General features: G+C 49.3%; 1 protein-coding gene across 1 annotated transcript in view; it reads left to right on the top strand.

Annotated features, from left to right (window-relative positions):
• Positions 1-24851, top strand: part of LOC119104465 (mucin-5AC) — a 28846-nt gene extending 3995 nt beyond the window's left edge. Inside the window, exons 2-10 of the mRNA XM_037228181.1 lie at positions 611-718; positions 12090-12182; positions 17245-17343; positions 18048-18132; positions 19320-19501; positions 21072-21200; positions 21858-21969; positions 22742-22917; positions 23846-24851. Of these exons, the coding sequence (XP_037084076.1) occupies positions 611-718; positions 12090-12182; positions 17245-17343; positions 18048-18132; positions 19320-19501; positions 21072-21200; positions 21858-21969; positions 22742-22917; positions 23846-23947 (1086 nt within the window). The 3' untranslated portion in view covers positions 23948-24851. The remainder of the gene's footprint in view (positions 1-610; positions 719-12089; positions 12183-17244; positions 17344-18047; positions 18133-19319; positions 19502-21071; positions 21201-21857; positions 21970-22741; positions 22918-23845) is intronic.
• Positions 24852-26123: the final 1272 nt, after the last annotated feature.

Here is a 26123-nt window from a genome sequence, read left to right as displayed (position 1 = left end):
TAGTCAATGTATCTAAATTACCATAAACAAAAGCCACTTGATACCGGAAGTATTCAAGTGAAAACGCCGTTTGATTTTCAGGTTGGTCTGACGTCCATATCTGACCCAAGGTTAATGGCACAATATTGTGATCCTATTTTCGTGGGTCCAATTGTCTACAAAATATATCAATGTTGCATGACTTGGCCTTGCACTCTATTTTCACATGAAATGAAAAATCACAAGAATTAACTTCGTTGACAACCATGACCTGACGTTGACCTGCCACAGTTCAGTGACTTCAAGAGGTTATGTAGATGGTCACTGCAATATTTATGTACATCTTATAATTTGATTTTCCACAGCTGTGCAAAATGTGGTGCCGCTACGCCCCACCACATGGAGACCTCCCTGAGAACCTTATGGGCACAGTCAAATTGACCGCCTGCCCAAGTACGTTTTAAGAACATAAACAAAAGTGTTATGATTCTCCAAACTAGGTAAAAAACGAGATGGATATTAAGCTCTCTTACGCTCAGTTTTGTACAGTAAAACCAGTCGGTGCAATCTTAGGTTTCCTGAACATGTCAATAATTCGATATTATTAACGCGTTTTCTGTCTGTATGCCAGCGCCTGAAGACAATGCTGGCGCAAGAGACGACGGAGGGTTCCCAAGACAACGTCTACCCGGTAGAGGCCGAAGAAACCACAAGGAAATCGACGGTGTCAAAGAGCCATGTAAGTTCAACAAATGTCGATTCAAGTCTTGGTGCCTCTTCAGAAATAATGCCTGCGCGGATGGTGCTCGTGCATACTACTCAGTTTTATCGCGGTGTCGCGCAGCTGCCAACACATTTATGAAGATATATTCCTCTCGCCAACTTGGAGCAGCAGACATGTCCAATCCGATGGGAAATGCAGTTTTCTATCAACTCTGAGGTCACGTGTAGTAAAATTGACCTGCTCGACCCCTAAGTGGTCTAAGCCGACCCCCAGCATATCCAGCAATGGGCACGTGCCGCCGCTGGCGAATAACGTCGTCGACGATGGGGACAGCGATTGGTCAAGATCAGATCATGTGATGGCTAGACTCAAGGCCATATAAGGTTAGCTTTCATGGCCATCATCGCTGCTTAGCCGTCGCTTTTTTGCTATTGGCCATCGACGTGCGTAAGGGAAGCTGGAAGCCAGCACAATGAAAGCAGGAACGGACTTGAGCGAAACGAAACCCGTGGTTGATCAGGCTTGATTTGATTCTTGTTGTGCTGTTGGGAACAGAATGTATAGCGATTGTCAGAAAATACCTATGAAGTAGCGCATCAAACCCACGGATGCTTTAAAAGCAGCTTCACGAAATTCCGCTAGCAGATGGCACGATGCATCTGGGTCATCTTGGCACATGGCCCACCAGTCAACCACTGGCTTGCTGTGCCTACCTCAATTTCTCACCAGTGGCAGGGTTAGCTGACGTCTCGCTCTGCTCTATACCTTGAGGTTGAAAGCTGTTGCCTGCATATATTCTTAAGGAGATGCGCTAAGCTCCCGCTAAATGATACCTCAAGACCACTCATACTGGAGCAATCGCATCATTTTTTATTTTCAACGGATGGCCTGCCAGGCCGCCATCCTCGCAGGAACGGATGTGTTGGCGACCACTTGTCGCAGCCAATGCAAGTTCTCGGCAACAACACGCACGTTTTTCAAAATGTCGTGAAAATAAAATGTTGCCGGCGCGCCCAAAACCCTAATTAACAGCAGTAATGAAATGCTGTGCTGCATAAATTGGTACGCATTTGCGTACCAGCTGCTTGATGAAAAGTATTTTTCCACAACGTTACAATAACTTCACGATTTGAGGTTCTCCATTCTATAAACATGGAAGTTCAAAGCGTGCAGCTTGCAAAAATTGAGGGACTTGTGTTCAAACTGGTTTCAGGGGCACGATATTGACATATTCGGAGATGAAAAATGTTAACCGCCATAACAAAAGTGCGAGTCAAAGGCTGCATGCAGACGGGTACGTGACATCGTGCGCGAATCGCAAAAAGTCGCCCATTTTTAGGCGTTTTTAAGGAATGATGTAAGATTTCAGCAGCCAGAGCATGCGATGACATTATACCGGTTGCACGTTGTGGGCGAAGTACTAATAACAAGCCACTCAACAAGTTATACAATCACAGTCACTCAAGTCATTAACGAACACAATCCATCCATAGGCGCGCCAGTAATCGAGACACTTATCTCAGGTTTTACGAAACTGATCTCGAATGCAAGAATTTGTGCATTTCAAGAATTTATTATTTGTTTAAAGAATTTCGAATTTGGATGGAGCGAGTTTGGGCGCGACAGCTGCACTGGTGTATAGGCCGGCTTATGGTGACCAGTGGTGAGCCGAACTATGTGCATTTGTTTGAGATATATTGACTGCAAATTCAAAAGCCGTTCTTACTACAACTTCATAACTTTCTTTTTTCCAAATTGCTAAGCACGACCATGCTCATCACCGGACGTTCTGCAAGCCGCATTGTTCGTGAACAAGCGCACGAATTTGACACTAGCGCAACTATAAAAGTTAAATACATAGTCTTGTTAAAAATCCACCCGATTGTTTGCCGTAGGGGTTCGGCTCCACCACCTTACCTGTTGCCATTTTCTACATGATACCGACCGCCAAATCTCACATATGTTATCGCCTCAGCTGTCTCACGCCTCAAGTGTGTTGGGAATGTGCAACATCACGTATATACCTCACAACTCACGCCTCACGCCTCACGTGTGTTGGGAACGTGCAACATCACGCATATATCTCACGCCTCACGTATGTTGGGAACGTGCAACATCACGTATATACCTCACACCTCACGTGTGTTGGGAACGTGCAACATCACGTATATACCTCACGCCTCACGTGTGTTGGAGCGTGTCAGCTCGCGTACATACCTCACGCCTCACGCCTCACGTGTGTTAGGAACATGTAACCTCACGTATATACCTCATGCCTCACGTGTGTTGCTGGTCTTAAAAACACTTACAATTTTAGATTATCTTGCGCTCAGCTGCTGCGCAAGCGCACCTGTCTATCCACCAGTAAAACACAATCACCTTGTGGTGAACCCACGTGTCCAGTCCGTCAACACATCCCCGTCTGACGAACCTCAATCCGCCTCCGCAAACTGGTACCGAATGAAAATAACAGTAGACCACTACGAACAACAGGCCTAATCAGTTAGGCACGCGCTCAATGCATACGCGGAGCTGCAGTAACGAACGATGTGCAGCTGTTTCCACCTTCGGACTCCGCCTACGCGCCACTGACTGCAAACGCGGCTATTGAAACCTGATGTCGTCGAAGACCTTTGCTACACTGCCACGTCCACTGATGAACTCCGCACTTTAAACTCCGAACTGATGAACTCCAGCACGTCGGCGAGCATTTAGTCCTTTCAGTTCCTTTTACTTTTTTTTAGCATGTAATCCAGTAAGTTCATTTTGTCTGTTGCGAGCATTTAGTTCATTTAGTCCGTTCTGCGAGCATTTAGCTCAGGCCGTCCATGCAAACCATGTCTTACCGACACCAGCCCATGCGTCACCGATCCGAATTCAACCCCAAGCTCGCTCTCCGAGGAGCCAATCAACGCGCGTTTCACGGTTCTCAGCGTCAAGGTTATCGGCACCGTTTCACGCGCCGCACTGCAGTTACACCACTTTGACGTTCCATTACGCCGGCCAGCGCGGCAGATAGGCTGGCATGGCTGCCAAGTGAAAGTGAGCCCGCCGCGCGGGAGACCACCGCGGTCTGTTGTGCCAGTCTGGCCCTCGCTGCCGGCATCAATGCGGTACTTAGACGACTGTGGCTGGAGGTTACGGTCGCGGCGGGCCCTGAGGTCCATTAGTGTCGCACTAAGTGGCTGTTGGGAAGCCGTGACGTATGGATGGGGTGCTGCCAGTCACAGAGAGGGGTGACGTTCAAGACCGTCGCTATCCATCCTGACCTACACGCGTACATTACTCACGCTGCGTGTGTCGCAAGAGATTGCTTGCGTCGATGAATAGGTCAACAACAGTCAGCGTCGCTGAGATCGGCAGCGGGCGCTGTTCTCAGAGTGCTGGAGAGGTGGGGACTGACTGCGACTTCTGCGAACTCATTCTGATAACTTAGCTCCAAAAGCGATCGTCAAAACTCAGAGGGATCACCAAAACTCAGAGTGATCATGAAAACTCAGGGTGATCACCAAAGCTCAGAGCGATCGTCAAAACTGAGAGCGATCATCAAAGCTCAGGGCGATCATCAAAACTCATATTGATCATCAAAACTCAGAGCGATCATCAAAACTCAGAGCGATCATCAAAATCCAGAGCAATCATCAAAACTAAAAAAAAAAAAACGAACGACGATGGTGGCCCGGCCTGGGACCCCAAAGTGACCAGCTATTGACCATAATCTACGGCTTGGCTAGCAGCACATCCACATGATCCACGCTCATTGTGATCCACACTGCATTCCTAGACCGAGGTCATGGACCGTGACCGTGCAGCATGATGCTGGATCACGCCCATGGTCCACGAGTTTGCTGCGATCCCGCAAACCTGGCAGTTCCGGTGGACGGGGATATTGAGTCGCATTTAGTTGGGCGGGCTCCAGGTCCCCAATCCGAGCTTTGCCGCAGTAACCAATTTCAAAAGGAAAGTGGATGAAGTCCGTGTCCAATTGGATGAACTAGAAAACTAAAGTTAACTAGGTCTTCTACTGTTTTCTATACTGTCTGCCTAAGGACTAAATCCTGACCTTTTGATAGAATGGATTTCGGGATGTCATGTTTGGAATCATTGCGTGCTCGGACTGCAAGTGGGAATGTGACCTTTGCTTGGCTCTGCCCCTCATCGATTTCGCAAAACTATGCCGGCGGTTATCTTCAGTTTCAACACTACCCCACTGATGCATGACCGTGGTCTGTGGCTTTGTCCCCCGGCGCGGATCACTGGATACAGTTGTGGGCGGTGATCCCGAACTATGATCCCCAGTTTTGACCTGTTGCTGTGACCCCCAGCTGTGATCCCCAGCTGCTAACTCCATCTGTGACCCCAGCTGTGATCCCCAATTGTGATCCACGGCTGTGACCCCCAGCTGTGATCCCCAGCTGCCATCTCCAGCTGTGACCCCAGCTGTGATCCCCAATTGTGATCCACGGCTGTGACCCCCAACTGTGTTCCCCAGGTGATATCTCCCGCTGTGATGCCCAGCTATGATCCCCAATTGTAATCTCTAGTTGTGCTCTCTAGCTGTGATCTCCTGCTATGATGCCCAGCTGTGATCCTCAGCTGTAGGAGCGTGGCACCGCCGTGGGGCTATGATCAATTTAACGCTCATACGCTGCAGACGCTGCCTCCCCCCCCCCCCCCTTAACTGGGATGTGATGGAGCTCTGTACGCTTGCTCTGAGATGTTATCTGAATTGACGACGTAATTCAGCTTTGACGACACATTAATGGGGCGTTTACGATGCCAGTCCGGCGGAGAAAAACGCACTGAAGGCTGGTAAATTGGATGCGATTGCTGGACGCCTACGAGCGCTTTGCCTGCAATCGCGGGGTATGGTGAGGACTCAGGTCATTGCTCCACTCGGAAACTGTCACAGCCACACTTGCGGAGGTTTGCAGAATCATTTGATGTAATCTAGTAGGCATATAGATATGAATGTTTAGAACGGATGGACTGCAGTTGGCATGTGAATTCAGAACGGCTGGACTGCAGTTGGCATGTGAATTCAGAACGACTGGACTGCAGTTGGCATGTGAATTCAGAACGACTGGACTGCAGTTGGCATGTGAATTCAGAACGGCTCGACTGCAGTTGGCATGTGAATTCAGAACGACTGGACTGCAGTTGGCATGTGAATTCAGAACGGCTGGACTGCAGTTGGCATGTGAATTCAGAACGGCTGGACTGCAGTTGGCATGTGAATTCAGAACGGCTGGACTGCAGTTGGCATGTGAATTCAGAACGGCTGGACTGCAGTTGGCATGTGAATTCAGAACGGCTGGACTGCAGTTGGCATGTGAATTCAGAACGGCTGGACTGCAGTTGGCATGTGAATTCAGAACGGCTGGACTGCAGTTGGCATGTGAATTCAGAACGGCTCGACTGCAGCTGGCATGTGAATTCAGAACGACTGGACTGCAGTTGGCATGTGAATTCAGAACGACTGGACTGCAGTTGGCATGTGAATTCAGAACGGCTCGACTGCAGTTGGCATGTGAATTCAGAACGGTTGGACTGCAGCTGGCATGTGAATTCTTGCCGCGATCATCACGGCAGTTATTTCCGTATTTCCAGAACGGCCGGGGCTGAATTTGAGATGAAAAGCGATTAAGCTTTGTAGCTAAATTCTCTAGATAAGATACCGTGAACCTTCGGACTTCCTAGCTGAAGGTAATTGACGCTTTTCGAGGCCGAGGTAACATCGAATTCGAAACTCACCACATTGATCACTATAAGCAATCTCCAGCTCATTAACAGACACCCAGCATGGCGCCACAAGCCTTGCCATTTTTCTTCTGGTGAGTCGAGTCTTAATGACTGACCGCCTTGGTAACAGTAGTTTTTGCTGTTACGGCGTTTGTCCGCCACACAAAAGGAAGGAAGCAAACAAAAATGACACGGAGATAATCGCATAGCAGAACCCACATCGGTATAAGCCGGTCATCAAATGTATAAATGTTGCTGATCCATCCATGAGATACGCTGTTATACAGTTGAATTAGGATAATTCGGTATCACTGCAGATTACACATATATGGCCTTATCAAATCAGAACATAAATCAGCCGAAGTTTAACAAAAGCTTGGTCTAGTCTCACTCACTCGTGAGACGCCTAAACGGCCTCTAGCGAACGTCTCTAGTCTCCCGGGCTGTCGCTGAAATAGAGGTGCTCGGTGGGAGCGTCTCCCCAGGTCAGCACTCTATGCGAAGGGAAGGCCCCAGTGTGAGCTAAGCTTTTAATCCAGCGTTCCTGCCTCCAGCACCCTCAGTCTGTGGGTTGCCTTTGCCGACCTGAGCCGTAGAATGCTAGGCCAAAGTGCACTTAGCTAAGTCGCAAATGCCAATGACATAGCCGATAATGACTTTATTAACAAAGCAACCACAGGAGCCTCGGAATGTCGCTTTGCAACATGTCATGAATGACATATCCTGTGATCCTTCTGCAGGCTGGTCATCACCGTGCAGCGCAATCAAATGAATAGTGCGTAGTTCGCTTTATGGCCCATGTGAAGGCGTTTACGACACCACTACATTGGCTTTGCCATTTGAAAGTTATAGCTGAATGCGGCGCGGGCATGATGGGACTATAGTCCAAACGCATCGTTTAGGGGGTCATCGTGCAGACATTCTCTGAGCGGAGCGATGCAGTTTATGATCTACACCGGGAGGCCCCCCCCCCATACCCGATTGGTTTGCCATTGCGCAGTCGCTGAAGGTCAATACTGGTCAGCACATGCTGACGTTGATGATTGGAGCTGTGTTCGGTTAAAATCGGCTGATGTTGTCATTAATGGCTGATCTTGGACAGAATGCCGGCCGTAAAACTTTGAAAAAAGCTAGTTTGGAAAGCTGTCGTTACGAATATTTCATAACAAAACCGTTAAACGGTCATTGAATGGTATAATACATATCAATTAACGTTTATTAATTCATATGACTATAACTGAGAGGCCATGCAGCTGCAGCCCCAACTTCTACACCGCAGTCCTCTCCCATGTTCAGGACAGATTTGCTTTGACGAGAACATGAGCGGGATAATGACGTCATACATTTTCAAGTACACGTCACTGACACTCCAGCCAGTCCCGGTGCCGTTGCAGGCAGGCCGCACAAAAAACTGCTTCCTGATATCAACTAGCGCGGGCTCCGGTTCAAAACAAACCCAGACTGGTATTCACACAACTGTGATTGCATGCGAGTGCAAATGTTCCGATAGCGCCTCGGCAACTGAAGATCACTCGCTAAAATACAGCTCGCCCGCGTGCCGCCGTAGCTTAGAAGAAAACGGAATGTCATGTAAGCCGTTATAATAAATATGTCAGGTCTATGTGCTGCTGCTTGGCTACTGCACGTTGGTGTAATGGGACATAAACGACCAGGGCGGCGCCTTCATTATCAAAATTTCTCCAGGCGCTCTGGCACTATCACGACTACCAGGCCCAGCTGTCCAACGTAAAGAAAAATGACGTCATGCAGTCACGATCGTCTGTCTGCATCTCCGCTCTGCACTCGCGCAGAAATGGCACTCGCTGCAGAATGCTGCAGTAGCCATGATCTGGCGCGCCTGGCATTGCTAGGTGAAATATGCGCGTCTTGCACGTGCCGCTGTGTGGAGGACGCTGCTGCGTCAGAGTGGCCGGGCGTAGAGTTCTCCTGCGGCATATAATGGCGTGGCTACGTTTCAGTTTTGTCGCCCACAAAAACGTGCAGTCGATAGCAGGTGGATGAGATGCAGACATACGGAAATGTGGGTGGGATTGTGGTGGGAAAAATATGGTGGTGAGCGTACCACTATTCGTTGGAATTGGCTTAATTTTTTGGCATTTTGTGCACAAATTGTTTATAGCGACTACTTCGTCACAGCACAATCTCTACCTTATCTCCTACCTCTATTTACGCAAGTTTAGTGACACGGTAAATGCAAAAGAAACGTGTCTGGAGACAACCACGAGTACATGACGCTTTCCCCAAAACGTTTTTTTTTTAAAGAAAACGAGCTAAGCTGTGCGTAGGGAATGGCCGAGACCTAAACTCAAGGGGCAACACAACTATAAACAATCCCAACAAAAAGCAAAAAAACAGCTTCAGGGAAGGCCGGAGGGTGGTGGATGCACTCCGAGAGAGTGAGCTTTGAACGTTCCACTTTATAACTTGAAATTATGCTCTGTTTGTGCCCTCACATATATGCGTTTTGGCAAAGCACACGAGAAAATAAAAGACGTAAACATGCGGCCATTGGCTACATAGAACGCTTATATAGAACGCATGACCAACCGCTTAAAGCTCTTAGTCGAAGCGCATAGAAACACATGCGAAGCGAAGCGCTTAGTCGAAGCGCATAGAGACAAAGCGCAGGTACAGCCGGTCTGAGCAGGGCACGCGCCCTGCCAGCCAGGGCAGCACTGGTAGCAGCGTGTGTGCTATGTGCGCTTGGTTGCCAGCAGGGACCAGTGAGCCAACTGCACCTTCAAATGAAATGAAACTTGACTTTAACAGCCAAAAGTTGGTTAGCCACAAGTGTCGCTCGTAAGTACCGCGTTATAATTTAGGCGTTAGGACGGTCAGAGCCGTGTTATTGTTAGGGCTGCGAGGGCCGTCGGGGACGCGTTATCATTAGCGCTGCTAGGGCAGTCAGAGCTGTGTTATTTTGATCAAGAATGCCCGAAAGGCGTTTATGAACTGCGCGTGATGATGGCTGGCCGTGGGGATGAACACTTCGCCACCGCAGAAATGTCGGCGCCATCGAGACGGTGCACTTCTGGTCACCGACCTCTTCTCCGTCGAGAAGGCCCGGAGCGCCACTACCGTCAGACAGCTCGACATATGGTAGGGAAAGTAGCCAGGCGTCAAACCACTGGCAGTCCATCAAAGAGGCCGACGCCGGATATGACAAAGGCTGCTGCTTTTTTTGTGGATGGGCAGCGTCAAGCAGCTGCTGCGGTCGTGACCCCAAATGCAAGACTCTCAGACGGATGGAAAGGCACAGCAGCATCTGTCGGTGCGAGCGGGTCAACGAAAAAACGGCAGTTTGAGCAAACCCCTTCCCCACCTTCTCTCTTTCTTGTTCTCTCTAGTCTCTGTCTGCCTTACCAGTGGATCATAATGATCTGCCTATGCTTCAACCTGTTTCCGTTTTTCCTCTTCTCTTCCCCCCGTCCTTCTCTAGCTGTCGTTATCTATAATTTTTCACTCGCGCTTCCTGTCTTTCCCTAGCTTTCGTTATATTTAACTCTTCCATTGCATCCTATCTCTCTGCCTAACCTACGCTCCGAAGGTTCGTGATTCTCAATGGCCGAACGAATATTGACACTCCAAACCACCATTTCCCAAACAGCAGCAGATAAGCACATTGACACATAAATATCTGTCTCGCAAGCACCTGATCAACCAAACATGACCCACGCGGTCACCTTACCAATCAAATATATAAAGCCTCATTGCCTGATAAACCAACACCAACTACTTCAGCACCCTATGTTTCAAATCAGATCCAGATCATACCAGATCCAAAACAAATTCAACCCATATCCAAATCCAGGTAAAATTCAAACCCAGTTCCCGTCATATCCTTTTGCAGATAACATCAGATTCAGACCAGACCCAGACCACATCCAATTCAGGTTGAGATCAATACTCAGACCACATCCAATAAACCTAAACTGACCGTTCCAAGATCAGGTGTCGTTGTTCCAGAAGCTGGTGTGCTTGACCGGACGTTGCCCTTTACGCGGGACCGCCACGGGTGGCACGAGGGCGGGCGTCCAAACACGACACCCATCCGTTTTGGTGCGACGGGCGTCCGTCAATCCGGATGCCCGGGAGGATCACCTCCCGGCACGACCTTGTATTACTATGCTAATTCCTCTAACTGCGCAGGACGTTCACACCGCGTCGGTTTCTCGCCGCTGGCTGGAGCGGTTCCAGGGCAAAGTCCGAAACGCGGAACGGTCCCAAGGCAGAATGCGAGGCGCGGAACGGTCCTTGAGCTGAATCCGAAAAGTAGAATGAATCGATCGTGGGTCAAAAGGCGAGACGCGGAATGGGCCCATTTCAATTGGCGACATGTTTTAGAGTCGCGTCTCTTAATAACGCTGCCTGCAGCAGTGACATCGTCTATGCTGCTGAAAAAGGAATGGTAAGACTTGACTAAATCGATGAAAAAGTCGTGGTGATGCAAGATGCCATCAACCGCAAGTCAACGGAGAAGTATTGCACAGAAACACAGCAGCGGAACTGAAAGAGCATTGGGTGATGGATAAATGAAAAACAATCGTTAACAAACAAGGAGTCGCCCATGCATGAGGCCGGAGATGAGCCGGTGTCCCTCGTTAAGCTTCTCGAACCATTTGCAGACAAAATCTTATTCACGCCTACGTTCGGTCATTCGCTAGACATGCAGTTCGCTTTAGTCATGCCTAATAAGATGCTACGATGCAATAAATATGCATGCAGATGAAGTGAAATGGCTGAAATAGTTCGTTTTGGTTTCGCAAAAATAATTATTTGCAGGTCATGGCAATACAAAATCTGCAACAATTCAGCCGACCTTTACTTTGCAGCGTGTCCGTCTTATCACAACAGATTTTTCACCTACTGTTAGACGGCTTGGAGCTTAAGTAAATTAAGTAAGCGAGTAACAAAGAAGTTGTGTACCGTACGAATGCTCGTGTTGTGTGATACAGTATAGCCGCAAAATATCTTTCGTTTCTCAAGTGCTACAACACGTTTTGAGTCCGAACGGATAAATGTTATGTGGACTATTGAGACGCTACACGTTTGCGTTTCTGGTGCTTAGTTTTATATTTATTTAGTTGTTGTTTATCTAGTTGCACTGTGCGCTCATGCAGCTTGACCTGTGCGGCCAGAAAGCGTGACTCTGCATAATAGCAAGTAATAGATGGCGCAATAGCTATCAATCGGTGGTACTTACAACCGTGCATTGAATTTCGCACGTATACGTAATCACGCAATACATTACGCATTTCAGTGTGCTTTAATAATCTTGCTGCCAAAGCAAAACTTGCCACATGTACTGATATTCAATCTTATTAGTACACGATGTTTTTTACAATGATTTACAGTTATTTTCTTTATTTTGTTGCGCTCGTGAAAAAGATACAGGACCGTATACTGACTCAAACATTGTGGTATGGGCTTGGTGCGTACGTTGAGCACTGTGACCACCAATCAGATAACACCGTAAGGTAGATGAGCAGCTTAGAATCAGGTCACACAAGAACGCATCCACATTTTCACGTGCCACAATTGCTACACAGCTTTTACCGTATACTGAGTTTGATGCATGCATGCTCATCTATCAGAGGTCTGTGACATTCGTGCTGGTTTTCAGGCACATGACACGCTGGCTCGAGGAAGGCGCTGGGAACACCCGCGCGAAACCCTGAGACTGCAGAGCATTCTCGGAGAAGGCCACTTCGGACAGGTGAGATCAAAGCGCTGTGAGAGCAAAGCGCTGGCAACCAGGTGGTATCGGTCAGGTAAGCCTAAAGGTTCGACAGTCAGGTGACTTTCGTCAGGGGACAAAAAAGCCTAAGTGCATACGATTTTAATGGTAAGGTGCGGTAAGAGTCCTGATGAACAAACGGCATTCATCACATGAGTTGAAGGCCCCGGCGAACAGTATTTCTTATTTAGGTGAGATAAGAGCCCTGGCAGGCATTGCCGTTGAGGTCAAAATAGGATGCCAGAAGTTTGGACTAAAGCTTCGGGTGCATCTAGCTGTGTTAAGAGTCTGCATAAATATTGCCGTCGTCGTCAGTTCTAGTTGAAAATCGTTTGTTTCCTGAACGCTAAATCAGACAGTAGGCACCAGTACCAACTTATTTTATCCGAACTGGGAAATACAGTTTTTTAGTGCCATGACGACCTGCATCGATCGAGCTTTTTGATTTGGGTAAGCATTTAGGAAATATTACACATCGCAGGAGCAGAACCTGGAGCGTCCTCTATTCACTAAATTTGAAATGCGCCTTCTTTCTGACGGTCCTAGAGCCAGGCTGCTACCAGCCTGAAGGTAACTCAGCCGGGTGAAAGGAAGTTGATGGATACGTCCGCATGCGGAAATAGGAACATAACAAAGTCCATGTGATGAGAGGTTTCACTGGCGTTTCATGTCTGAAAGCTCGTGCGTCACCAGGTTTGCTTGGCTCCGGTATGAATGCCAGTGTGTAGCCTTCCCCCATAGGTGAAACCGTGCATTCTAGCAGCGTTTCACATCAGCACGACAAAGTGCATAGTCGCTGGTCAGCTCCCTCTTGCTCCAGTGCCTCAACATTACTTTCCTGATTCGTGCATCAGATCTTGTGCAAGATCAGCACGTAATGGACGATAACTTCTTAAGTTGTCTGGGAGCTGACTTGCTGCAGGACATGGCTGGGAGAGCTCGTGCAGTTTGCTTGCAATGTGATTTAAATTTTTGCATGGAACGTCACGGACCTGGTATTCTACTTTTTTAAATGTCTGGGCGTTGGCCATCCCAGACCGCATCGAGTTCCGACGCTCATTCCTCTAAGCAACCAATACAATTATCTAACCAGTCTAATGACAATGCGATAAACATAGATTAATAACTAATGAATAACTCTGATAAAGTGCTATCACCTCCACCATCTAGCTTTTGGTGTGCCAAGTATTCTATGCATTCCACCGTGGATATATGATGAAGTGCGACTTTCCACGCGATTTTTACCCGTGCACTTGCAAGAAACTGAATAAATTGCTCAAAACTCTTAAAATCCCAGTTTGCAACCGTCACATTAAAAACCTGGGGTCACCTTAAGTTATCCGAATGGATGACCACTGTCAGAGCCCTGTAGTAATCAGCTTTGCGGATTTCGCTTCTTTGAGTGCACATGGAGAATAAAAATCCCTTGTGAGACGACGAGCATAACGTTAGTGAAAAACCATCACAACACGAGTTAAAATCACATCATTTCAATTCCACTGAGCTCATCCGAACCACACTGCATCACTCTTCTCACGAAAAGGGGACTCAGTGACATATCCCAACCTGCTTAGAGCAACACGGCCCTCATAGCCCTGACGGTAAGCGCCGTCCATCAGAAACACCAGACGATAGCTTCGGAGACCGGCCGGGGCGAAATAAAGAAAGAGAAAGGCGACAAGAACTGAGCCTCAGATTATGGCTGCGCGACGAAGCCAAGCTCACAAAAACTCCCTCCGAAACGAGACACCACCTCTCAGCCTGAAGCCACGGCGGCAGAGCCAGGCGGGGCCGAGCGCGTATGCGTGGGAACCATGGGTTGTGACACCACGTGGCATTGTGTGAGCGTGTGCGCGGCGGGTGTGCTGCAGCGCACTACTCGTGAGAAAAGATGTGCCGAAACAAAGGACCGTTTTGGTGTCGTTGCAATTTGGAGGGAGAGTGCTTTCGGTCTGCTGCCGAGCGCTCGCGATCTCCTCGGTCTATTGCCGAGCGCTCGCGATCTCTTTGGTCTCCTGCCGAGCCTTTGTGATCTCTTCGGTCTGCTGTCGAGCGCTCGCGATCTCTTCGGTCTGGAGCCGAACGCTCGCGACCTCTTCGTGTTTGCCGTGGGGTTCATCGCGTACGTGCTGCATGCTGTACGCAATCCGTGCTCCCGATTTTTGCGTACTATCATACACATGCCCTTGAACGTGGTTTCTTCTTAGTTTTCTGCTGTATTAGTTGTAAGTCATTAATAAACTGAAAAAAATGATAACATTAATATTTTTCCAACTTATAAAATGTAGTCCTTAAATATAATGCATTAGAACATAACATGCCATGAAATAAAAGAGAATATGAAATGGAACGTGTCATAAGATAGCATGTAAAAACAATACATTATCAAATATACTGACTTATTATATAAAATATGACTCTACCAATAACTTTTAAACTCATCACGTGCATCCTGTGATGGACCCGACGTGTCCAGGTCAGACACAGGCCCTCCCTCAACGTCGCTCGTCGCCCAGTGACGAAGCGCCTCACCATCCGAGCTATGCTACGGCACTGCTCAGCTCACCACAGCCCCGATCAGCGGGATGTGACGCGCCTACCAATCAATCGCGCCCTGACCGTAACCTTCAGATACTGGGCTGCACACCGCTCCGAGTGGGGCGGTCCGGTTTTTCGGGGTGGCCACAGCCCAAACCGGTCTGGGCGCGGCACCCCGAGTCGTCCTCGCCGCCTTGCCGGTGGTGCACTGCCGTCATGCAGCCATGTAGCAGCCTTGTAGTGTCATGTAGAGGACGAACGGCGGCGGGTTGGACGTCCGCAGGGGAGAAAGGCGCAGACAGATTCCGGTTGGTTGGACCGTTGCTCCCCCGGGGTAGCCTAGTAGCGAGAGTCGCGTGTTTAGGTGGCGACTTTGGAATCAACGACATTGCTGCCCCGTAAAATATTACTTAAAGGAAATGTGTCACATTTGAAGATATTGAGAAGATATTGAAGCAAGCGTTAGATATGATGAAACAAGCTCGCGTACAACCATGGACATACCTTTTAAGTAAAAAAGACTGCTCCAGACAGAACAATTCTCTGCTTAGTAAACATGCTCCTCAATGCTTCATAGTTTGATTGCGTCATTATGCCTTGCACAACAATGATTGAGAGCCAATTGACGGCCGTCATATTTGATAATTGCGCTCATGAACGCCAGATATGAACACCACGACGATGATATTTTCCTTCTCTTCGATCGCCGCATAGCTTATGGAATGGTGAATTTGAATGACGTTATTATGGCTTCATGAATGCCGATGTGACTTTAAAATACTCTTCCCGGCATCGTTTCCATTTTCGTGGAAGTATAGCTCAGAGGTGCCCAGGTCTTAACAAGTGCAGAGTTGGAAACAGCAGTTCAAAAACCCATATGAATGTGGAACGCTTCCTTTGATGTGCGGCCACCTATGAAACAAAATTATATTTTTCTCGAACACCTGTCAGACAAATTTTGATACGTGAACGGCATAAATCGCGGAATCATTTTTGGGCCATGCATGGGGGGTGAGCCATGCAAACAAGAGGCTTGTGCCTCACTCGCGGAGAAACTCCTGCTCTGATGTGTAATCGCCTCCTTGGCTGGTTTTCAAACGCACGTGTAGGAATATGAGTAAATGCCACTCACTTCTCAGAGGCCCTGAGGGCCATCTATTGGAAGGATTTTGAGCCTAGCGGTCGAGCGACCTTATATCCCCAGGTCACCTCGCCAGGTCAGGGCCGTTCCGCCGAGAGGTCGAGCGACCTTTCTCTCCAGGTCACCTCGTCTGGCCAGTGTCCCGTTCCAGTGACACGGGGTCTGCTTCTCAGACGACACTAATCTCGGTGATCTGTTCTTAAGTTCCACCCGGTGACCTGTGTGTTGTTGCATTCACCTGCCCAGTTTTCCCTACACTTGTGTATCCAATAAGTGTATCTTATTCGCCGAATCAAATCTTTTGAAACCGGCGAGAACTTGATACCAGCAGGAAAAGTTTCGATTTCAGCACGGGTGAACTTGTTTGACTGGCACCTCATGGCATAATGAAGATCCATTATTGGCAGAATTACAGCTACCAACGTACAAAACCGATGTGCAAAAGTGCTTGTTTTTTGACTCGACGCCCTCCTGCGTTCAAGGAAACCACCATTCAGCACATCGTTTGGCTTGAGAAACCCCCTAATAACGTGACGGCTACAAGTGCTTCATGTTTTTGTGCAGCCCGATTTACGACGTCACGAATCTCTGCAGAAAAGTTTTTGCCTTTTTTTGCTGTCTCACTAATCCGATAAAATTACATCCTGAAAGGCCGCCGCTTCAGCGTAACTTCTTAATCACGTGTGGTTATCAGACACGTGACCACAAGACTGCGATTAGGTGCATGCCATGTGATCATATGTTCCATGACCAGCGTTCACGTAAAAACTAAATCGATGGAGAATGATGAATAAGAACTGCCTCAGCTGGCGTGACAAGTCCGTTAGTGGTGCCGTGCGGACTGACGGAGATTATGACCGTTTTTTCAGGGACGATTGCTACATGTCCAGGAATAATGCAATGAAAGCTCCAATGTATGATTTTGCACAAAGCTCAGAGCATTCCCCTGTGAAATGTTCGGAAGTGCTCTCAAATATCCCGTTGTTCATGAGAGTCGAACCCGGGACACACGGATGACGCGTCTGGCATTGGCTGCACCAGAACGTCCACGGGCTGTGGCCCCCACGTCATGCAGTTCGTCGTGTCGTAACGTAGCTACATCCTGTCCCTAAATAGTTTTTTCCCATGCAGTCTCATTACCCCTTTCAACGACTGTACCGAGCTGCATTCACATTTTCTTTCCCATGAGTTTTTACTGAGTGGCGTACAGGTTCTTTTCAAATACGATGTAAGATCCCACAAACGTTTTGGTCCATAGTCTGGGTCAAACGCCCTAAGTGCTGTATATGTTTTCACAAATATCACCTCCCGTAGCCCCCGTCATTGACCTGAGGGTCATGACCTGACCTCTCCTGACCTCAGGTCTGGAGAGCTGAAGTGGACAACATCGGGGGTCACCAGGGAACCCTCCTGGTGGCCGTCAAAAACGTCAAGGAAAACGCCACGTCCAAGGAAAAACAGGTAAACAGGCGAACACGTCACAGCATCCCATCGATTACAGTCTCAGCACTCTGTAAAGGACGAATGACATGGGATTGACATGGTGATTATTCCAAGTAATGTGCTGAATTTAACTGACATCAGTTCAAGCAATGAGTGATCCCTGCGCTTTGACTTTTAGCACAAAAACTCTCCAGACTAAAAAGCCAAAAGGATAGTGTCGTCCTTTCTCATCTGAAATAAAATTCGCGTGGCGATATGCCGAGACGTCTCATATTGAACACATGAATTTGTGCGTGCCTAGACGCTTTGGAACTTTGAACTCTGCGCGGCTCATCCGTTCTGTGCGGCTTGTCCTTTCCGTGCGACTTGTCCGTCCTGTGCAGTTTGTCCGTTCTGTGCGGCTTGTCCGTTCTGTGCGGCTTGTCCGTTCTGTACAGTTTGTCCATTCTGTGCAACTTGTCCGTTCTGTACGGCTTGTCCGTTCTTTGCAGTTTGTCCGATCTGTGTGGCACGACCATTCTGTGCAGCTTGTCCGCTCCGTGTGGCTCGTCCATTCTGTGTGGCTTGTCCGTTCTGTGTGACTTGTCCGTTCTGTGCGGCACGACCGTCCTGTTTAGCGTGGTGCGACCGTTTTGTGCCGCATGCCGCAGTCATCCCGTGTGATGGCAGCCACCTCCTCTCTGTTCTTCTCATGACATTGACGCTCTGTTCTGTTCATGCAGGACCTGCTGCGTGAGCTGCGAATTATGCAAGACCTGGGCAGTCACCCCAACGTGGTGACCCTCCTCGGCTGCTGCACCGTCGAGGGTAAGGTCACGGACCTCGGGTCACCGCGCAGCATGCGTGGGTAGCGCCGGGGTCACCGCGCAGATGTCCCAGTGCGCAGGTCACCGCGCAAGGGTTACTGTGCGCAGGTCACTGCGCAGGTGCCACTATGTGCCGGCCACCGCGCAAGAGTCGTTCCGCAAGGGGTGGCTGTGGAGGGGAGCAGACGATTTCTCCGCAAAGGATAGAGACTAGTTGCAGTTCACGGAACTTGCCACTCTCTAGGTTAAGGTCTCGTTAATCCTCTTGTGACGATGGGACGTTCTTCTGGGAAGAGCTGTTCACTGTTTTAAGAGCCTTAAGATCACTGATCGTGACTGCGAGATCTACGTGTAGCCAGCCTGATTCATGCGTCCTGCCATGTTCAATGAATTTTATTTAGGTTAAGCTGTCTTAAAACCCGCATTTCCTGTAATTTTTTCACAACAGGAAATCTGCAGTATTTCCTCAACTCATCCATAATTCATATTTAGCACAGTTAGGGCGATTTGCATGGGCTTATGCCACTTCCATGCAAAAAGCATCTACGCTCAGCCCCTGCTAAATCAATTAGAAAAGTGACACAATGTTAGATAAAAGCTTGCGTGCGCATTTCATCATAAGATAATAAATAATATCATTAAGCTACTAAGTCTTAAGGATAAAAAATGGTAGTAAGTATTAACAATAACATTAAGTTGTGAAATATTCTAGTACTTTTTCTTCGTTCACGCTTCTCACTCGTCATGAGAACAGAACAACAAAAAACGTGGTTGACAATTATCTTCTCTCCATCTGGCTGTCCGTTAAGAGATTCATGACCGATGAACCGATCCCGTGCCCCGGTTCATAAAGTGAATCAAGGATCAAGCGCACCTGTACTTGCGTAGCGGAACGGATGAACCTCAGACCGCTTAGCTCCCTGATTCACGCTACTGGTAGCCTACAAAGATTGCCAGTCGTAGATGCCTCATGTCAATGTACGTCCACGCTTACACGGCACCATTTTAAAAGTCCGCGTGTTATCGTTCTCACTCCATTTTCGCCATGCTGTCATAGTTTCGGTGGCGAGTGTCGCACATGACCAAGAACCCCGCCCGCAGACCCTGTCCTGGACATCATGGAGTACATGGTGTTCGGGAAGCCGCTAACGTACCCGCGTGAGGCATGACCAGGACCCCCGCCCGCAGACCCTGTCCTGGTCATCATGGAGTACATGGTGTTCGGGAAGCTGCTGACGTACCTGCGTGAGAACCGAGGCCGCCACAACTACTACAACTTCTCGCACGACTCTGCCGTGCTGACCTCGCCTGACCTGACCTTGTTCGCATGTCAAGTCGCCGCCGGCATGGAGTACATCGCCAACAAAGGGGTACGTGGTTCCGCCGCTGAAGCTCTGAATGGATTTCGTGCATCGACAGGTTTCGGGTTATTTGGAGGGTTGGATTGGGTTAGATCGGGATATTTACGGTCCATATAGCGTGGGTTAGACTGAATTCAAACATTGCATCGCAATAGGTTGTGAAGATGAGAATTCAGGTATATTTCAAGCGTAAATATTGATCTTAGGGCCAAGCTTGGCGGTAGTAAATATTTATGATGTCATATAATTTTGTTGGTTTTTGTGCTTGTTGTTTTTAGGAGTTTTTGCTAAAATGGGCTTGAGTGTGACGGATCGGCATCGACTATTCTACGGATCGCTTCGCTATGATGGATTTACAGGACTGGGTTTATAATTTTTGAAAAGCTGGTGTGCGGGCAGACTGAATTAGATAGTTATGAATTGGAGATCAGACTGGGTCACGGTAATTCTTTCCAAAAAGAACTTGATCTAACTGGCTGGAGACGCTGACATGCGGAGGGGCTTTGATGAATGACGCCAACAATGCGCTGTGAGACATCCGGACGTAAGAAAATGTCGTAGTCGTCAACGATGCCGTGGCCTGCCGTGGTATGCCGTGGTATGCCGTGGTATGCCGTGGTATGCCGTGGTATGCCGTGGTATGCCGTGGTCTGCCGTGGTATGTCTTCAACGAGCGGTGCGGTGCGGCTGAACTCGACATGATGACACGCTGCCGGCATCCCGCCAAGAGGCAGCACGTTGTTAGTGTCGACAAAAGGGATCTCTCCGACTTGGTTATGCTGTGGGTCATTCGGACGTAAGGTGTGGGCGACTACGGCACGAGGGCATGTCACGAAGATGTTGACACAAGCTATGTGATGTCACAATAACGTGCTCACCGCCATAGTAAGCGCATCATGGGCTGTCGCCAACAGTGGAATAGGTTGCAGGGATATATAGATCGCATATCAGTGATACGCGGCTAACAGCCACTGCTTAAGGGTATTTGACGTGTGGGCAGATAAGGTGGTGCTCTGTGAGAGCTACCGCGAGCTTTACTGCTTTTACGGGCATGCCGTCAGAAAGTAATGATGACTTCCGTTGTGAATTTCGGACCTGCAGTAAAAAGATGGGATAAGAAACGTAGCCTAAACGTGAGAAGAATGCAAGGAATTTGATGCCACATACCATGGCATCACTCATCATGTTGTTGAAAAATTTTAATATGAATGTTTTTTTATCTTTTAACTCTTGAATACAATGAATGTTTTTTATTCCAATCATACAGTGATCCATCGCTATCGCGTGTGTTGGTCTCACACACTTCGAAACCGATCACCTGATCACGGCAATACTTATGCAGTATGTGATACCACATCAACCACCTTATGCAGCATGTCATACCACATCAACCACCTTATGCAGCATGTGATACCACATCAACCACCTTATGCAGCATGTGATACCACATCAACCACCTTATGCAGCATGTGATACCACATCAACCGCCTCATGCATCATGTGATACCACATTAACCACCTCATGCATCATGTGATACCACATCAACCGCCTCGTGCATCATCTCTGCCTCTTTCGCAGATAATCCACCGCGATTTGGCAGCCCGCAACATTCTGGTGGACCATACGAAGGTGTGCAAGGTGTCCGACTTCGGCATGTCCCGGAGCGTCAAGGAAATAAGCGCCGAAGTCTTCGAACCAAAGCATAGGGTAAGATGCAGGCTTTTGAAATGGCTACACCAATACGCAATATGGGTCATTTTTTAAAGGATTTGACGTTCATAGATTCCTCACAGGAGTGACGTGACGCTTAGGTGAGAACACATGTCTGTTTTGAGCAGTTCAAGTAGCTTCACCTCCTTTCAAGAACAGCGTTCCCTAATCCCAGAGACATGTTGTCAAGCCATCGCACGACAACGTCTTAAAACCCGTTCTTAATTAGAAAAGTAAGCTCATTCTTAGCTTCGAGTGATCTCATTCATTGCTCACATCCGACCATGACCGACCGACTTTTCTTCACGGAGCCCCATTGGCCATATCGCCGGGATCGTGGTCACTTGGAAGATTTCTGTTTAAATACACAAATGACGCGAGGCGAGTCGTGTTCGAGTCGGCAGAGCAGTAACGTTCTGATCCTCCTGCTATATACGTGGCCGATGATCCAGAAGCACCTCCTTACAAAACACAGTCACGCAATGTTTATACTTGATATATGCATTAATTATTGACATGTGACGTAGCAGCTCCAATTACTCTGGGACGGGGGGGGGGAGGGGGTGGGCATTCGGCACAGAAGAGCGGTCGCCTGGCTTCGAAAGCGTGCCGCCCCCTGACCGTGCTTTTCATAATTCGCCTCTCCACCACCAGGGTGCTCTGCCCATCCGGTGGATGTCTCCCGAGTCGCTGTACCACAACACGTTCAACCAGCAGACGGACTGCTGGAGCTTCGGCATCCTCCTCTGGGAGATCATCACCCTGGGTAAGTTCAGCGTGATGGATAAGCTCATCTTCTGGGTGATACCATCAGCACCTGAGCTCTATCACCTGCCACCATCCTCGGTACTCTGTGGCAACCATGCCGGCATGCATAATGACACCTGAATTTTGCTGGCCTTACCTTGTGGGACAGCCCCATTCGCGGCTGTTTGCCATTTCGTTGCTTCAGCGAACCTTGTTTTCGGTAAGCGCCAGTAATGTCATTTGAAAAACAACTTCTTACAAAATTACGCAATTTAACGTCCTTTGTGCCCATAAGGGTGCAATCGGCCCAATTGGTAGTTGAATGAGCTATTATTTGTCATTTAGGATGCCTCGTAGTCCTGACCATAAAACGGTAGTTCCACGGTTGTTTCGATAGCATGGCTTTTAATGCACTATTTATCTGACTGACTCTGACGAACCGTCCTGAAGCTCAGAAAGGAATCAAATTGTGCCCGCACAAAGCTTTTGAAAGCTGCACAAATGTTAAGCAATACCCTAACATCTATAATTGCCCGCATTCACTCGTGAGCTCGGTGAACTCCTAAATGCTCAACATCCATTCACTTGATAACCACACAACTCTCCAGTCAATGCTTCTACAACTCTGCTCGAAACGCCCGCCAACTCCACCCAACTCCCGCCAACTCCGCCCAACAACTCCCGCCAACTCCGGCCGGCAACCCCCGCCAACTCCGCCCGGCAACTCCCGCCAACTCCCCCCGACAACTCCCACCGACTCCGCTCCACAACTCTGGCCAACTCTGCCGCAGGCTCGACGCCGTACCCGGGCCTGTCGGCGCGCGAGGTCATGCGATCGGTGCGCGAAGGCTACCGGCTGGAGCGGCCCGACCACTGTCACCCGCAGCTGTACCAGCTGGCCGGCAGCTGCTGGGCCGCAGAGCCCAGCTGGCGGCCCAGCTTCGTCGAGCTGCGCAACGACCTTGAGGTCAGTGGGGGGGGGGGAGGTCAATGAGAGGTTAGACGGGCTGGGGAGGTCGGTCAGAGATCAGCTGGGGAGAGAAGGTCAGTCAGAGATCAGAGGGGGAGTGTAGGTCAATCAAAGGTCAGAGGGGAGGGGAGGCTAGTCAGAGGTCAGATAGAGAAGAGATTAAGGAACGTCAGCTGCAGTGGCTATTTACGGAGATTAGAGGGATGAATAGGATTAGAGGGTAGATTGAATGGGGAAGACTCGGAGGCTCGCAGCTACAAACGAGGACGAGAGTTCCGTGGATGGGACGGAAGAGAAGGACTTAAAAGGTCAGTTAAGGGCAGGGGGAGGTTATTTGATTGAAACCCGGCCACGGTATGATGGGCTATGTTCATAAGTACACCATAAGATTAAATTGGGCCAAGAGGGGTCAAGGGGTCAAATGGCAGGAAAGACGCCGGTGAATGGGACGCCTGGGTACAAGAGTCTGAGGCTAACGTCTGGTGGGGTGCGACAAGGACTGAAACTCACCGCCTAAGCATTAACACAGTTTTGTTGGATAACTGCAATCGCAAGTGATTGCAACTGCAGGCTTTGGGCCTAAGCAGAGACCATGGTGAAAACAATTTCTGTCGTAAAGTGAATGCTAATATCATATTACATTTTTAGCTCAAGATACGCGTGTCCTAAGCCGTTCAAACATGCCCAGGTAAAGGTCCGGTATAAATTGTGAGCTCCCTTTAATATATGTTAAACAGAAATAATATAATCTTCAATCCTTAAGAGCCCTTCTCTAACGCAGAAATTCAACGGACCAGCTGCAGAGATCGGCCCGGCGCTGAAGTGAAGCCTCACAGTATCAAATAACCCGCCAAATGACCATCGCACTTAGAAAGCCGATAAACACGCCAGAAATACGCCTGCTGACTATTGTGCCTGTCCGCAGGTGCTGCTGGAGGATCAGAACCAGGGTTACGTGGACCTGGACCGGTTCCAGGAGGAGATCTACGGCACCCTGCACACCTCCTCCAGTGACGAGAAGGTCTAGACCGATCGCCGCGCACAGGTCTAGTCCGATCGCCGCGCGCATAAAGTCCAGACCGGTCCGCCGCGCACAGAAGGTCCAGACCGATCGCCGCGCACAGAAGGCGTCGACCGAGCCGCCACGCACAGAAGATCCAGACCGGTCGTCGCGCACAGAAGGTCCGGACCGGTCGTTGCGCACAGAAGATCTAGACCGGTTGCCGCGCACAAAAGGTGTAGACCGGGTTGCCTTCGCACAGAAGGTCTAGACCGGTCGCCGCGTGCAGCACGAGGCTGCCAACTGATCCAAAGAGGGGTGGCGTGGGGAGACCGGCAGGCACTGGACAGATATATCGGCTGGCTGCGAAAGGTTCCCAGCGCTGGGAAAGAGCCCTTGAGTTCCTCGCGTTGGGGGAAGGGCCCTCGTGTTCCTCGTATCGCGGTTCCATGCGCCTAGCGGGATGTTTGCAGCCCTCGGGGCGACGGCAGTATTCAGCCTGGCGACGACAGTATTCGGACACGAGTGATCGCGAGACTCTTTTGGGCGGATTTGTCGGGAGACAGTCGGAGTGTGATACCAACCGAGTGTTGCACGTGGGAGTGAATTTCTTGCCGTGTTTTCGAAGAAGTAGCGAGATGCGTTGCACTGACGCGAGATGGAAGCGAGAACTGTGTTGAGACCGGGCGGTGCACTAGTGCGAGATCAGCGACCAGTGCGGCGTCGTAGCCAATAAGTTATTAATGCCCAGCTGGAGACGAATGTCAGTCAAGGGTGCGAAGCTGTATTCAGTATTTCTTTTCTTTCGTTAGGTTGTTGGTAGACGTTTCGCGATGCTCACCCCACTCGACCTGCTGTCATGATGTCACTGTATGCTGCGTGCTGATCGTATGACTCATTGTTGTTTTATGAATGAACTCGTAACAAAACATTGATGAGTTTTATGCCCGAGGAAAGGCTGGAGCCTAAGTTGCGATACTGACGTTGCGCAAACGGCGGCGATATGACATACTATCAGAGACGTATGATTAAATGCAGTTTGCTGATCAGCCACCAAACAGACGCTGACATGGCTATAATGTTTAATATGCCAACACTCAAAAACTGCGGGGGGCCTTTCAGACTTTGTGTCCCCTCTCACCAGCACCCTCGAGATGATGCAGGTGTTTTATTACGGGCCTGTGTTGTTATAGGATGAGTTAATAAGCTGGACCGTGCTGTAAGCCGAGCGGATCCAAACACACGCAAAACGCGTTCACATTCATTCGCCAGTACACCCGGCCGTAAAACGCCTGATCACATCGACAGACCATAGTTAATGAGTTTGCACGCTGACCTAAAACATGGCGCAGTCATCCAGCACCAGCACTCAGAGATGACCACATGCGGCAAGCTTTGTGGAATCAGAGCGGTCTGAAAGACGACAACCTCACCCACCATCAGACACAGCACAAAGGCGGCAGTGGACTGACGGACGCCATCACGACGCAATGACGTCATCACGCTTCTTCTCGTGACTATGCTAGCCCACGTCACGAGAAGGGAGAGACTGCTTTGTGGAAGATAAAGCAATGGAATTGTCGGGCAGTTGTTCTTGTGCTATGAGGCCTTCCGTTTTGAAGGCGCAGCTCACTTCTCTACACATCGGTTTGACTAATGCAGCACATCAACTGACATAATCTCCCCGACGAATGAAAAAAGTAACTGACCAGTTCTGGAACGATTAAAACAGGTCACCAAACACGCTCAGGCGGCGCTGAGGCCTTCACGAGTAAGATCAACACTGAAACAAGCGTACCAAAAAACCTGGAACGCATAGAGTATTTTCCTAACGTGGCCATTTCCAGCGCAAGCGAGACATCAGGAATCTTCTTCACCGCGGTCTCTCGCTATTGACGATGGAGCAGAGTGCACAAGTTTCTAAAGTAGCGTCATGTCACCTCCTCCTTGTGGGGCTCAGTTGTCCAGGCTGGCGGGCGGTTATCCCAACGGCGGCGGGGCTTCTGTGGATCCAGCGGGGTGTCGAGGGAGGGCGAGGAGTTCAGGGAAGACGGGGTGCCGGGGTAAGACGGGGTGCCGGGGTAGGACGGGGTGCCGGGGTAGGACGGGGTGCCGGGGTAGGACGGATTGTTGTCTGTGCCCGGCACCGTGTACAATGAGGGGTCCACGGTCCGCACCTCGACCATGACGCGGCGCTTGGGCC

Source organism: Pollicipes pollicipes, unplaced genomic scaffold (genome assembly GCF_011947565.3).
Source record: "Pollicipes pollicipes isolate AB1234 unplaced genomic scaffold, Ppol_2.1 Scaffold_6052;HRSCAF=7182_pilon_pilon_pilon, whole genome shotgun sequence".
Lineage (NCBI taxonomy): Eukaryota > Metazoa > Arthropoda > Thecostraca > Pollicipedomorpha > Pollicipedidae > Pollicipes > Pollicipes pollicipes.
This window is presented reverse-complemented; position numbering and strand designations above follow the sequence as displayed.